The 16,673-nt window shown below is 40.9% G+C and overlaps 1 protein-coding gene across 1 annotated transcript in view; it reads right to left on the bottom strand.

The window, feature by feature from the left end:
* Nucleotides 1-12,686, bottom strand: part of LOC143025344 (N-acetyltaurine hydrolase) — a 66,823-nt gene extending 54,137 nt beyond the window's left edge. The window contains exon 1 of the mRNA XM_076184846.1: nucleotides 12,511-12,686. Coding sequence (XP_076040961.1) covers nucleotides 12,511-12,532 — 22 coding nt within the window. The 5' untranslated portion in view covers nucleotides 12,533-12,686. The remainder of the gene's footprint in view (nucleotides 1-12,510) is intronic.
* Nucleotides 12,687-16,673: the final 3,987 nt, after the last annotated feature.

The raw sequence follows: 16,673 nt of genomic DNA, 5'->3' as shown, positions 1-16,673 counted from the left end.
TAGCTTCGTTTGACTAATGCTGAGGTAAACAATATCGCTAGTGGCATTGTAATGGCTTTCCGGATTGGTGCAAGGTGGAGAAGGAGGAAAAAAACTATTGGTGCATGAATTCAAAGTCACGCCCATAAGGAGTGACATTTATTTGAGAAGTCACCGGAGATTGGTTTAGAAAAATTAGTGACGTCAGACGAAGGTAGCTTAGCGTAGGATACGGGATCTCGTCAGAGGGTGTAGAGAGAGGATCGAGAGAGGATCAAGAGAGGATCAGAAGACGATGTAGAGACGAGAGAAAGAGATCCCGAGTGTAAGCAGAAGGTGAAATTACAGTGAAAGAAGAAAGAAAATTCACCACCCTTTTATTAACCCAAAGGACGAGAGAACTAGGCACGGGGCCTAGAAAATAGTGAGACTACAGGAAAAAGAAGGCAAGGGGCCTTGAGACGAGTGATATTACAAGTCAAATTTAAGTGTAAACATCGAGAACTGACAGTGGTGACAAGGGGTGGTGAAAGTGGTGGCAGCGGTGGGATGAACTGAGCGTTAAACATCTCCGAAGAGAAGTGGCGCAAGAAGTCTACGGGAACAAGACAACCAAGACGACTACGAGAGAAATCTACAACTTCAAGTAACTGCTACGTTGGGAACAAGCATTCTTCAAGATTCTTCAAGGTGATCATCATCTACAAGGCGGTCTTCAAGGCAGAGTGTGTGATGGAGGAGGAACAACGTCGTTGACGAATGACAAGACCGTAGAAGGACGTCAAACCAGACATTGACATCACGAAGCGACATCGCAAGCAGCCAGGCTAAAGCAAGGTATTAGTAATAAGTATGAGTACCCCTCAGAATTCTAACGTGTTGAGACACGAAATTCACACATCAAATACAAATATTCCAAAATTCACAGGAGAGTCTAACACATATGGTGTAAACAAGTTCCTGAACCTCATTGACACTCTTATAGTTAGTAAAAAAAATTACAAATGAGAATCGTAAGATTGAGATTCTCAAGGAGAATATAGATCCAGAGCATGGAAGGGCGAGGTTTGTCATTAACTTCCAGCAAATGGAAGCAATTAATCAATATGATAATTACAAAACAGCCTTTCTTAAACATTTCATGTCCAAATGTGATCAGGATCCTATTAGATCATTGGTAAAAATGATTAAGGAAGTTAGGACAAGTGAAATTGACACAGAGTACTTAGCTAGATTAGATAGATGGTCAAAAGACATGAATTCTATCTTGAAAGATTCAGACTGGATAGAAAGATCTAGTGAGAAGATGAAAATCTCACAGGTAATCAAATTGATTACATTTAGCTTATTGGCAAAGAATTCTGATGACTTAACAGCAGAAAGGCTGTACAAAGATTTAAAATCAAATATCTGTTTAGGAGAAGTAGATTATCTTCAAGGATACAGTGAGACCAGAACAATAAACCCATATGTAATGCCTATAAATCAACATAGCCAATATAGGAACTCTAGAGAGTTTAAGAAAACAGAAGTAGGACATAGGCGGCATGCTAGAAGTCCATCTAGGGATAGGGATACCAGAATCCTATGTTTTAATTGTAATGCATGGGGACACAAGGCACAAGAATGTTTTTATGGGATTATTTGCAGAAATTGCAAATACGAAGGTCACAATGAGTATCAATGTAGGAACCCTCCATTCTGTATTTACCATAATATAATCGGACACAGAACTCATGAATGCCGGAATTTTCGGGTACCCCCAGGGCTAAGAGGAAAACCCCCAGACACAGAATAAACCATTTCAGACCTCCCCATATATATACCGATAGACGGTATTGTGTTAAATATGGGAATGCAAGGGAGATGAAAGAAACTGACAAACTGATAATTACTGTTGGTAAAACTTCTGTAGGACCTCTCATTGCGGGTAAAGTGTTCAATAAGCCTATTCAAATTTTTATTGATACAGGGCCTGTAGTTAATGTAATTACTAGTAAAGTTTTAAACCAGTTGAACCCAGGAGTGAAAATGTTGGAACCAATCCGTTACACATTGCAAGGTGTAACTGGAAATCAGTTAAAAACATTAGGTAAGATTGAGCTAGAAGTTGCCTTATATACAAATGAACAATTGTACATCCCAGTGATAGTGGTAGAAGAGTCTGTTTTTCCAGGAGATTTATTGATAGGATTTGCAACTATGAGAAAAGAAAACATGGTAATTTGTCCTGCTGACTTAGGAATTTTAGTGAAGTCACAGTTAATCCCATTCTTAAATCAACCAGACTTAAGACCAGTGACAGGAATCAATGAATCCTTAGATAACATTTCTATCCTAGATAGCGAGGCCGAGCGGTCCAACCCTACAGAAAGTAAAACAATTTGTGAACCCAACTCAGAAGTTCAGGAAATCCCAGAGATTACTAAATTATCAACCACAGATGCCTTGAGAATTGCAGATTGCGGATTGACAAGGTCGACATTGTTACATCCCATGTCAATTAATAAGGTTGAAGTGTGTTTGAAAGGAATCAATGTAGACTCTGAAGTAATTACAGTCCCAGAATCAGTTAAACTTAAAGGATTGAAGTGGGACTCAGGGATTTATAAGACAAATAAGAACAGAGTAGAAGTATTAGTAATTAATACTATGAATAAAGAGATAGTTTTAAAGAAAGGTACACAAATAGGATGTATTCAGGTGTGTACTAAACCTATTAAGATTTTAAATGAGAATAGTGAGGAGATAGAATTACCAACTTCATCAATTTGTTCAGTACAAGAAGGCATAGACTTAAGAAATAGATATAAAGAATTATTACAATCAACTAATTGCCCTGAGTTGGATGAAGCTTTATTTGCTTTGCTTATGAAACATAAAAAAAGCAATTGCTTTGCCGGGGGACGCCTTAGGCAAAACAACTGTTTTAAAACATCACATTAAGTTAAAACCAGGAACACAACCTATCTACATACCAGCCTACAGAGTTCCTCACTCTAAATTAGCTGTAGTAGATAAACTCATCACTGAAATGTTATCACAGGATATTATTGAACATAGTAAAAGTGAGTGGAATTTTCCGTTGATCTTAGTACCAAAGTCTGATGGGACTATGCGACCAGTTATTGATTACAGGGAACTGAATAAGCACACCATTCGTGACAGGTTACCATTACCCATTATTGGTGACATTTTGAGAAGTTTGGGAACTGAGAATAGATATTTTAGTACTATAGATATCAAATCAGCTTTTTGGCAAATAGAATTGCATGAAGATTCAAGAGAGTTCACAGCATTTTCTACTACAACAGGACATTATGAGTTCAAGAGAATGCCATTTGGGTTATGTAATAGTCCATTAACTTACATGAGATTAATGAATACTATTCTAGATGGATTGTTAGGAAACACTGCCAGTGTATTTCTAGATGACATTTTAATAGTTTCTCAGACTGCAGTGGAGCACTTTAAGAAATTAGATTTGATATTCTCAAGACTAGGAGAAGCTGGGTTAAAAGTAAAACTTGAAAAATGTAAGTTCTTGCAAGACAGTGTCATTTACTTAGGACATAAGATAGACAGACACGGACTGAGTACAGTAAATCAAAGGTTGACGCTGTCAAGAATTTTCCAGTTCCGACCAATGTAGACAAGGTTAGGAGCTTTTTGGGATTAACAGGATATTATAAACATGTACATCCTTAACTCTTCCTACCATACTCCTGGTCACCACTATATAGTCCATTAACGCTCTATCTGCCACCCCTCCATCCACCACTCTCTCCCATGTGTACTTATGCTTGACTTTCTTCTTAAACACTGTATTTGCTATCATCAACTCTCTTTCAAGACACATCTCCACCATCATTTCTCCACTACGATTTTTACCTGGAACTCCATACTTCCCAATCACACTGTCTATTGGTTCATTTCCTACCCTAGCATTAAGGTCTCCCAATACAACTACATTGACATTTCTCCCTAATCCCTCTATGCACTCATTTATATCTACCCAAAAAGCCTCCCTTTCCTCTACACTCCTCACTACCAGGTCCATACGCACTTACAAAAACCCACATCTCCTTTCCCAGCTTTACCTTCATCCACATCAACCTTGATGAAACCTCCTTCCACTCCACTACCCGCTTATCTCTTCACTTACTAGTATAGCCACCCCTTCTCTCCCACGTCCCCTCTTCACTCCTGAGTACCTCCCAGCTACACTCCCAAAATCAAAGTTGCCCTTTCCTTTCATTTTAGTTTCACTCAAAGCCAACACATCCATCTTTCTTCTCATAAACAAACTGCCTATCTTTTCCCTTTTACTCTCATCTGTACTACATCCACGCACATTGAAAGACCCAAACCTTAGGGTATTGGTTTGAAAACTCCCAGACCCTCTTATGTCTTTTCTTTTCTTTTTAGGAATGTCCCCTTTCGGGTGCTACAGGTAGTAGGACTCCTAATCCCATCCCCGTCCCATTTTTTGTCGCCTTTTACGACTCAAGTAGAAAGACGTAGTGGTAGCATTCTCTTCCCCCACCACAGGGTCAGTGAAAACAGAAAATGAATACTCAGAGAAATGGTACAGGACAGCAACAAGGGGTTGGGGGACAGCGTAACAGAGGGACAGTCGTAGTATAAAAGTATCATCATTTCTCTATGAACAGAGTTTTCTTCTATCATAGACAAAATGATGCGTGGCTCTGGTCCATAGGGGCGCCCCATATAGACCCTAAAGTACCAACTGCATGCTACTCTGCCACAATAACATGCAGCCAATACCCTAACAAAGCAAATACATATAACCTGGTGACAACCATATTAAAAGTTGACTGTAATGGCAACAGTCCAGTATATCAGGTGTAGTGCCTCCAAGCACTGTGAAAGATACCTTTCAGCACCTTCAAGGTGACAGTTCAGCCAAGATAGTGACTAGTACCAGTAACCAGGGCTTAAATCTCCTCTAATGAGAAGAAGGCCTCCAGCAATATGTCCATTGCCAAGCTCAGGGACATAAATAATTCTCAACCTCGTCCTAAAACTGCTTGTAAACAGTATCTAACCCCACACATGTTATGTGGAATTTCCTGATGAGGCAACAGATGCTCCCAATTAGTGGCCAACTTCTCGACAAAGGTCTTTCACGTCCTGCAAGATAGGGCACTTCTTCGCAGCATACCTACGCCCCTGCAAGAGGATAAAACCCTCATTCATCCAGACATGTGCCTGTCGCGGTCAGCTAAGCCCCTGAACGATTTTAGGCTGTAGCCTGCTCTCCTTGAAAGGGGCATAGACCTGCTTCATCCGACCTACCAATATCACCCACCATAACAACCTTCCCTTGCACATTCTTCATTAAAGCCCTCCCAATCAGGGTGAGTTAATGTGATCATGCATGCGTGAGCTATCAAGTACAGAAGTGGTTCCTAAATTTTTCAGTCCCGATACCCCAGTTCAAGTCCAAGTCAACTTAATACCACCTCTCTAATATCAGCCTGCTACTCCCAACTTTCAGCTTTTAATTTTCGGTAGATAAGAACAAACAGCACGGCTATAAACAAACAGCTGAATTGCATAGACTCGTTTATATATATATATATATATATATATATATATATATATATATATATATATATATATATATATATATATATATATATATACAGTCGAACCTCGAAAGCCCGGACCCCGAATGCCCGGACCCTCGTATGACCGGTCGAAATGAACAAAGGGCGGACTTTTCAAGCAAAGTTCCCTATTTGTCCGGTAGGTGGCAGCGACGGCCGTACACGTGTACTCAAACCCGGCCCAGTCAAGCCGCCACCAGGGCTGCCGTTTCGTAGAATTTTGTACCAAAACGTAGTAAAATAGCGGCATGTGGCAACTGCACAAGGACATGAGGAAATTTTTTCTACATATCAGCGGGCTGTTAAAAACATTCAAAAACTCAAACTTTTGTTTAAAAATCATAGAACTAGTTATCAAATAATAAATGGTACATCAAAATATGACTTTTATTGGTAATTGTGTTACTTATAAAATATTATACCCCAAAAGATACGTTTTTACTGTGTAGAAAAAAATTCTACGCTAAAGTTTCAGCTTTTAGCGATAATAAATATATATATATATATATTATATATATATATATATATATATATATATATATATATATCTTACTGAATATGTTAGGGCATGGGGGCCTTATATACATTCAAGAATAAAAAAAAAACGAACCAATATTTTGTCAAAGTTTGACAAGTATATCTTGCTATGAAAGTCTGCACACGCCGGAGAAAAATGTATGCCCCAGTATGGCAACACTCCCATTCTACACGGCAGTGTAGAAAACGCGGCAACCCTGGCCGCCACCACTGTCCCGCGTGCATACCTTCCGATATTTACAGTGTACGTAATAAAATATAGAGTACAGTACACTGTGTATAAAGTATATTTACATGCCTGTATTACAATTATTATTACAGAATTATTAGTATTATAGCATTATTATTACAGTATTGTTATTATTAGTGTTAGAGTATTATTCTTATTTGTTTCTATGCACTATCATACATTACCTATACGTATACCGCTATGAAAATCTGCGGGTATTAGGGCGATATTTTCGATGACCGGACGTTTGGCATGACCGGACCACCCTTCCCCCCAATTAGTCCGGGCTTTCGAGGTTCGACTGTATATATGTATATATATATATATATATATATATATATATATATAGAGAGAGAGAGAGAGAGAGAGAGAGTAAATTAATTAAATACTTTTCAGGATGCTCTTTTTCGATATCCCCAAGAACCAGTTTTAATACCCCCTGGATTGAGGCACTACTTTAGGAACTTTTTTTTTTTTTTTTTTTTTTTTTTTTTTTTTTTTTTTTTTTTTTAAATGGCCCCTGTGGGGCTACTGAGAGAAGGATGCCTGGTCCCAATCCCTGTCCCGTTTTTCTCGCCTCTTACGATCCAAGTGGAAAAACTTGGTGGCAGTATTCTTTTCCCCCCACCACAGGGTAGGCGAAACAAGGAAACGAAATTCAGAGAAATGGTACAGGACAGTAACAAGGGGTTGGGGGACAGCATAACGGAGGGACAGTAGCAGTAATGAAAGTTTCATAATTTCTCTGTGAGCAGTCTTCCTCTATCACAGACAAAATGATGTGTGGCTCTGGTCCATAGGGGCGCCCCATATAGGCCCTAAGGTATCAACTGCATGCTACTTTGCCAAAACAACATGCAGCCAATGCCCCCGACGATGATAGCAAATAGTGTTTCGGAAGAGAGTCAAGCATAAGTACACATGGGAGAGGGTGGTGGAGGGAAGGGTGGTAGATAGAGCCTTAACGGACTATGTAGTGGTAGATAGGATTATAATAGGAAGTGTTAAGGATGTACATGTTCTAAGGGGAGAGAGTGGGAGAATATCAGATCATTTTTTGGTTAGAACGTAAGTTGAAAGTGGAGGATAGATGGAGAAAGTGGAAAAGGCCAAAATGTAGGGAGGTGCTTAGAGTGAACTCTTTAAATGAAAAGGAAAAGGAGAAGGATAACAAGAAGAAGCTGAAGGAGGAGTGGGAGGGAGTGAAGGATAGAGTAGAGCTAGGTGTGGAGGAGGAATGGGGATGGTTCAAGGAGGGAGTCACAAAGTGTGCAAGAATGGTGTGTGGAACAAGAAGGACAGGAGGAAATAGAAGGAAGGGTAGTGAATGGTGGGATGAGGAAACAAAGAAGGTTGTAGAAGAGAAGAAGCGAGCTTTCACAGATTGGTTACAAAATAGGACGAGGGAGTCATATGAGAGGTACAAAGAAAAGAAAAGAGAAGTAAAGTACAAGGTAAAGGAGGCAAAGAGGAGAGCAGATGTGAAGTGGGGTAAGAGTATGACAGAAAATTTTGAAAGTAATAAAAAGATGTTTTGGAAAGAAATTAAGAGAGGAAGAGGAGGCAAATCAAGTAGAGAAGAAAAGGTAAAAGGTGCAGATGGAGAGATAATAATGGAAGAGAAGGCAGTAAGGGGAAGATGGGCATGGTATTTTAGGGAGTTGCTAAATGTGAAGGAGGGTAGGGAGGGAAAGATGGTTGCAGTGGGAAGAGCTAAGAAAATGGCCATGATGAGTGAGGAAAATGAAGGAGAAAGAAGGAAGGATGAAGTGAAGGCAGTTGTTAAGATTATGAAAGCAGGTAAGGCACCTGGTCTGGATGGATGCCATGCAGAATGTCTAAAAAAAGGAGGTACAGTGATGGTGGACTGGCTGGTGAGGTTATTTAATGTTTGCTGGAGAGAGGGTAGAGTGCTCGAGGACTGGAGGAGTGCCTGTATAGTTCCACTTTATAAGGGAAAAGGGGACAAGTGCGAGTGTAGTAGTTTCAGAGGGATTAGTTTAAGTGTAGTTGGGAAGGCTTATGGGAGGATCTTGATTGAGAGGATTAGGAGAGGAACAGAGGGAGTAATTGGTGAGGAACAGTGTGGATTTAGGACGGGTAGAGGTTGTGTAGATCAGATTTTTGTGGTATGACAGATATGTGAGAAAGCTATAGGAAAAGGTAAGGATGTTTTTTGGTCTTTTATGGATCTGGAAAAGGCTTATGACATGGTAGACAGGAAGGCACTGTGGGAGGTTTTGCGGATATACAGGATAGGAGGAAAGCTTCTAGGAGCTTTCAAGAGTTTTTATGAGAGTAGTAGAGCATGTGTCAGGATTAGAAATGGAGAGAGTCAGTGGTTCAAGGTAAAGGTGGAACTTCGTCAGGGATGTGTTATGTCACCCTGGCTGTTCAATTTATACATGGATGGGGTAGTGCGAGAGGTAAATGCAAGGGTGGTGGGTCAGGGGTTGAAGACGGTTAAAGAAAATGGAGAAAAGTGGGAGGTGAGCCAGCTATTGTTTGTGGACGACACTGCACTTGTAGCAGGATCAGAGGAGGAATTGAGGAAGTTGGTGACAGAGTTTGGGAGAGTCTGTAAAAGAAGAAAATTGAAGATAAATGTGGGTAAAAGTAAGGTGATGAGATGTACAAGGGGTGAAAGTGGCAGCACTCTGGAAGTGAGCATTAAGGGAGAGCGACTGGAGGAAGTGGATAGTTTTAGATACTTGGGTGCAAATGTGGCAGGAAAGGGTGGAGTGGTGGAGGTAGAATGTAGATTGAGAGAAGCGAGTAAATGCCTTGGTGGATTAAAAAGTGTAATGAGGAATAGACATTTGGAAATGGCTGCTAAGAGGAGAATGTATGAAGGAGTGATTGTGCCAACAGGACTGTATGGGGTAGAGACATGGAACATAAGAAAGGAAGAGAGGAGTTTGAATGTGTTTGAGATGAGGTGTCTGAGAAGTATGATGGGGGTTACTAGGCTGGATAGAGTGAGAAATGAGGAGGTAAGGAGAAGAACAGGGGTGGTAAGGGAGTTGGGAGATAGGGTTGATGAAAGAGTATTAGGATGGTTTGGACACCTGGAAAGAATGAGTGAAGAAAGACTAGTAAAAGAGGTATGGAAGGCAGATGTGGGGGGAGTGAACATGAGGGGGCGTCCTAGGATGAGATGGATGGATGGGGTGAATGGGGCTTTAGGGAAGAGGGGAATGTCTGTTGAGGAAGGACGGGAGAGGACAGAAGACGGGTGAATGGAGAAGGGTTGTATATGGATGATGCTGTGATGCATGAGGTGGAATGGGTGGGGGATGGGGGGTGAAGTATGTGTGAGAAAAATATGATGCAGCCCGAAGGGATTTCTCCCCGTGTTCTCCTTTTCTGCATGGGGGGATGGAGAGGCAGGGTCACCGATTTAATGAAGTTGCCTTGCTGTGGATGTGCTGTGTCTTGCGACACTGTCTCTGACCCAGGGCAGTGGACAAGATGCAGGGATGACCCGTCATCCAGGAGGTGCTAAGATAAGAGGGAGGGTGGAGGGTGGAGGGGGTGGAGTGTATTTAGGGATGGAATGGGTGGGAATGGTTTTATGCCTTTTTCTTTTTGGCTACCTCCCTTGTAAGGGGGAAAAAGCCTTGGTATATGTATGTACTTTAAGAACACCTGAAGTAGAGGAAACGATACAAGCTTTGACGCGGCTGGGCAGTGTTGTCTATCAAACTTAAGATTCAGTAGACTTTAGACCACGAACAACAGAAATTGCCTCCGTGGCGGCTGGCCGAGCCATCGGTCAAAGATAGTACTGACTCCTCCTCCACGCTTTGGGCCGAAGCCACCACGATCCAGGGTAAAGTCTTTGGAGCATGCCCTTCCTCGTCTCTCGACCTGATCCTGTGATGGCGTACACGGGGTCAAATTCCACCACAGACAGTCCGAAGTATCCAAAGCCCAGAGGCAACATTCACCTCTTGACCTCCATACACGCGCTACTGCAGAACCTTCAGCTACAGGGCTGAAATGAGATCCTGAACTGGGTGTCGAGTCCCGTTGGTATGCGGAGGAAGGAAAGGTCTCACGCAGTTGCAGCTGGGGCTCTAAAGAGACCACGAAGCAACTCCATGTGGTATCAGTTGAGGGAAACACAGACCACAGTGCTGGAACAAACTCGTGATTCTTTCGGTACAAACTGGAAGCATAAGTCTTCGGTGGAGCATAATGTTCCTGCATATGTAATTCTTAGATTACCTACCGTATATAGTAATGTGCTGAACTCATGAAAAAGAGTACTGATCACTTTTATAGTTCCGCTTACTGTCCTTTCTAACGCTTTCACATCGTGAGAGACACACCGTACACACGACCTTGGTACCCTAACACCGGCGGCCCGTGCTGCTCACTACAACATCATGCCGTGTATATAATTATGCGTGCGCTTTAAGTCGGGTTGATTATTCGGATGGTGTTGGTGTGCACGTTATTGTAGAGAGGGCTTTGCGTGAAGCGAAGAATGGCACCACACCTCCAGTATCTCAATCACCCATGATACGTTTCAGTACCCACAGAAACGCAATATTTGAAGAGTTGACGTTCACGAATGATGCTGGTTTCATACACAGTGATTCCAGCGATATTCCACATTTATTTGAAGGCAAAGACGTCGAGACTATTTTCCACGTCTCAGCCGTGAAGCAAGTCTTAGTTCTCTTGCATTAATATCGGCAACGCCATATACTCTGCCCCCATAACACTATGGGTCATACCAATCCTTCTAAGCACTTCCTGGCATGACCTGCCATTGTTATGCGCTACTATACCAAGGTATGTGTGGCCGGGGCCCTCACATGGGGGGGGGGGTAGGCATTTGCCCTGGGGCGGCACATTTAGAGGGGGGGGGCGATTCTAGTCTGGACATGCCGCCCACAAGGCTGACTAAATAATTATAATAAAAATAGGTGAGTCCTAGTGGTCTCCCCTTCCGGTGCAGTGAGTCAGGAGCTACCTCCAGGACCTTCAACGTCTCAGCAATAAGTAGAGCATCATCGGCAACGACCTAGCGTTACCGATGGATGTTACGCAATGATTTGACAGTCCTGCTTAATACCCAAGCCATGCAGGTATTGAAAAGTGTTCGGCGAGGACGCAGCCCTGTCTAACTCTTGAATTACCATTAAAGAAACAGAACACGCATGCTCCCCACTTCGCAGATAGACTCCAGGTCAAAATCCTCGCGGGAATCCCAGAGCCGCAGATCCCAGAATAACCGCCCCCCAAACCCGGCGATATGCAGTCAAACGCCTCCTTAAATTAATATCAACATTTGATAAAGGAAAGAAGAAGAAAAAGACTGCGAGGAACCCTAACTAAAACCCAGTCGACACAAGGACATTGGGCGCTGGAATCCAGTCAGTTGTTGACATACCGGGCGGGCAGTCAGGCTGCACATGCCCCCAGGAACTTCGGTAGATGGAAATGAACCCATGCAAGCAACAGGCGGTGAGATTTTGGGCAGTGTATTGCCGCAGTAACCGCTGCAATCTGACGGTACTTTTTCCATACTACTAACAGATACAATTTACATACAAGCTAATTTACACTTTTCATATATGAAATTTCTAATTTGTGTTAACAGGGCCCCTAAAATGAAGAAATATATTGTATTACATGTATTGATGGCATCTATGTAGCATTTGCATTCAGAGGCGGATACAAACTTATTGGTTTTTAATTTTAAGCACGTGCCTCCTCGACTATTATTACATAATTTACCCGGTACCGGTACGGTTACTGGACAATTGCCAAACAAATCTTCCTTTCCTGTACTCAAGACCAGAATATCAATATACCACGTCCGCTGAACTATACGAGTAGTTATGCTTTACATACCACGTCCGCTGAACTATACGAGTAGTTATGCTTTAAACATAATTTTAAATTGTGCAACATTATGAAATATATTCGATGTAGCCAAATAAACACATCAAAAAGGGTTCCAGTCAATACAATAAATCCTAATTGTCTACCTAACATGAGCAGCGTGCTCGTCAGCGGAATGTATAAACCTTACACATCAGCAAAGGTACACACACAACCTAGTCACTAGAAAATCACCTTAAACCTGGGTACAATTATTTTTATACCATTGCTTACCGGTCTGAACTTTTCCCTTCATCTTCGAAGCCGTAAATGCTTGTAGTTCTCAGTACAGGTACAATGTATCTTGCAGTTCCCTCGTGACTCGCGTGAATGTGTTTCTATTCTTTTCTTCTTTAGACAGTTGTGAGAAGCTTACTCGTACGTCAGCGTACGTGATAAGATATAATTTGCTCGACATAGCAACAACAATTACTGAAAACACGTTTTCTTTTATTTGCGATAAAAGAAAATAAAACAGGGAGCAACTTTAATTTTACCCTTATGAATATTAAATACACTGGGTTTATTACTTGGAATGGCAACAATAGTATGTTAGTACTGAAGAATGGCATAATGGCATGAATGAGGGTTTACGAATTCTAACAGGTAAGCTGAATCTAATCGTGTTTACTGAGCAATTACGTAATTTTGGTAAATTATGTATGGAAGTATGTAATCTAAGAATAGAAATAAAAAGACAAAAACTCATTGGATGTGGATGGAACACATATATGGGATTCAAAAATTAAATTTATACAAAGGCAATTGTTGAATTGGATTGATTTGAATGACTCACCAGATATAAGTACCTGATTTGAATGTTAGGCAGTGAGCTACATCAAGGAAGATGTGTGACAGGTAGGTCTCATAGAAAAGTCAAAAGGCACAAAAATATTTTAATACTTGAAACTTATGACAAATCAAGATAAAGTACAGTGAAGGTAGTTGGGAAGTCATTGCGAAGGATAGCCTATAATGAGACTACAATAAGTAAAATGGAAAAAAGCCGCCGAGTAACTTGCACTGAAATGATCCTTATTAGTTTATGCTAAATAGTTTCAGAATAATAATAATAAACCGGGGCTTGAATCATTGGTAGATGAATATGGTTCTAAACGAAACTATCCGTATCGGATATATGGAATGTCAAAAAGACAAAATGAAAATGTGCTTTGAATACTTGCCAGTGAGAAAATTGCGGAAACTGCACAAGCATAGCACGAAAAGGATGCATGACACAGAATTTAAGTGATATAGAAGGAGTGATTTCGCAAATTTTAAACATTTGACCATCAGGACCAGATACCAATTTCGTTGAACTTATGTCGAACCACTATACTAGAGTACCTTGAAAACTACTTCTGGCAGACTATTTTTAGACAGTTATTGACTGAATTTGACCTTTGAATAACAGTTGCTTCTAGACATATTCTCCTTAATCAGTCGGTTTCAAATACAATGAACTCATCCAGCTTGGCCCAGTCATTGTGGTGGATGGTTTTATCATGGAGAGTTATCACGCGTTATTGTCTTATATGCCATTGCGAATGCGCGCATGCGCATCTATAGGTCGATCGCGTTTTCACAGATTTATTTATTTATTTATTTGTTTGTTTGTTTGTTTGTTTTATCTATATTTTCGGTTGACGCCGTTTAACATGAGAAACAGGAGGTCAGCGGCGTGCAGAGTGGACTGCATCCAGAGGGAAGCATCATTTAGGAAAAAAATCTTAATGAATTTGGTTGATTTATATTTACATAGAACAAAGTGTGTATTTTACGTTTTACCTGTATTTACATATTTTAAAAAATTCCATTCTCATAATATTTTTAATATATGAGGCCTTATACTTTAACCTTTGGTGTCTACTTAAAGGCCCACTGCTATAGTCGTCGTGACCTTTCACATACTGTACGTGAGACTCTTCCTTTATCCGGAGTTTTGTAGATAATACCAGCCTATCCTTCTCTTCTTTTTCTCGTTTTTTTTATTCTATTCAATTTGCTTATATATTTATTACACGTTTTCCTTTTTTCTTGTATTATGAGATGACAAATTCCGGGAATCTGAATTTCCGCTAACACATCTTGGGAGTGCTGCCATTATTCGTCTATAACATCTACATAATTAGTACTGCAGTCCCTAATTGCTCGGAGAAATAAACTTATTTTCTATTATGGGAGTAGAAATGTGTGTGTGTGTGTGTATTTACTTAGTTATATTTACCTAGTTGTATTTTATGGGAAGGGGAGCTATGCTCGTAGTGTCTTGTATTTATATCTCGTTTTATCTAGACTGTTTTTAAATTCGTGTATCGTTTTTGCACACACCACATTCTCATCTAACTTGCTCCAAACGTCTATTGTCCTGTGGGGAAAGCTGTTCTTTTTCAGGTCTCTTCTATAACTGTCTTTCTTGATTTTCTTTCCGTGTCCTCTTGTATCTCTACTATCCCATTTTTTAGATCCTCTCTATCAATAGTTTATATGCCTTTCATGATTCTATAAATAGTTATCAAGTGTGTGTGTGTGTATGTATTTACCTAGTTGTATTTTACGGGCAGGGGAGCTATGCTCGTAGGGTCCCGTCTTCATATCTCATTTTATCTAAACTATTTTTAAATTCATGTATTGTTTTTGCACACACCACTTTCTCATCTAACTTATGTGTATGTGTGTGTGTGTGTGTGTGTGTGTGTGTGTGTGTGTGTGTGTGTGTGTGTGTGTGTGTGTGTGTGTGTGTGTGTGTGTGTGTGTGTGTGTGTGTGTGTGTTTACCTAGTTGTATCTTACGGGAAGGGGAGCTATGCTCGTGGTGTCCCGTCTTTGTATCTCTCCATATCTAGTTTGCTCTTAAATTCTTGTATTGTTTTTGCACACACTGTTCTTTAGTATAATACGTTTCATACATCCACCACTCTGTGGGGAAAGCTGTGCTTTTTCAGGTATCTTCTATAATTGTCCTTTTTGAGCTTTCCATGTCCTCTTGTGTTTCTCATATCCCAATTTAGTAAGTCTTCTCTATCTAGGACTTCCATGCCTTTCATAATTCTGTAGATAGTCAACAAATCCCTCCTTTATTTTCTTTGTTCTAGAGTCAACAACTCAAATTTTAATCATTTTTCTATGTGCGTGTCTGGATGTGTGTGTCTGTGTATGTGTGTCTGTATGCTTGTGTGTGTGTGTGTGTCTGTACGTATATGTGTGTGTGCGCGCGTACGTGCGTGTGTGTACGTGATTTACCTTTTTTTACCTGGGTCTTTAGATCACGTGTTGGACTCGTGATCGACAGCTATTTCCCTCCCGGAAGAGAGCTCAGAGCTCGTATGACCGATCTGTGGGTAATGCTATGACCTTACACGCACACACACACCCAACTCCCCGCTCACGAGAGTTGGAGTAACGACTCGAAGCGCAGCGATACTGAAATAATTTCAGCCCTGGGCAGGATTCGAACCAGGTACCGCCGGTACCACCATAATGACAGTCTGGGACTCTACCAACCGCGCCACGTGTGTGTGTGTGTGTGTGTGTGTGTGTGTGTGTGTGTGTGTGTGTGTGTGTGTGTGTGTGTGTGTGTGTGTGTGTCTGCGTGTGTGATATACAGGGAAGACCGTATGCCTGTGAAATCCCACCTCCTTTTCCATCTACCAATACAATTAGATTCGTTTAGTGTTTTGCCTTAGGCTCTCTCATCCTCAAGTGTATATTAGTAGTTTGGCATTTCTTAACCTGAGGTGCTCGCATCGCCTGGGGGTGCTGAAATCAAATTTAGCAGGTGCTGGAAGGAAAGAGCTGAATGCATGGCGGTTAAATAGCACTTTGAGTCTCCCCAGGCTCTTTCCTCAATCTCATGTTTTCTCATTTATTTCACCAACAAAGATGGCAGTTGGTTTTAGTTTTGAGGAATACAAATATATATATATATATATATATATATATATATATATATATATATATATATATATATATATATATATATATATATATATATATATGTATATATGTATAAAGCTTTGTCCTTCTAAAAATAATTATAGATATTAACCACAGTTAGTCAAGGGTTGATACACTTCCTCCTCTTATGGTCGGAAAATGTTGAGGAACACTGCAGTAGCTGATGCATTTCTATGGGGGAAAATGTGTTTGTTTCCTGACACTCTTCTGACGTGTGGAGTCTCCTCCGTCTGTTCCCATAACATCATTTCTGTCAGTTGTGGACACCGCTCTCTTGGACGGCGGCAGCAGGTGCACTGCCAAGTACCGTCAACTGAAACGTGCTGGTCTCGCGTTCGAATCCCACGCTCCTCTTTAATTCCCAGCAATGACAGTTACTTTCCTGCCCCAACAGTCCGCAAAGCGCTTGTACTTCGGGCAAAGGTGACGGTTTCGGCCGCA

This window comes from Oratosquilla oratoria, chromosome 5 (genome assembly GCF_046742065.1).
Source record: "Oratosquilla oratoria isolate Oo_2021 chromosome 5, ASM4674206v1, whole genome shotgun sequence".
In the NCBI taxonomy this organism is placed as follows: domain Eukaryota; kingdom Metazoa; phylum Arthropoda; class Malacostraca; order Stomatopoda; family Squillidae; genus Oratosquilla; species Oratosquilla oratoria.
Note: the sequence above shows the minus strand (reverse complement) of the source record. Positions and strands in the feature narration are given on the sequence as shown.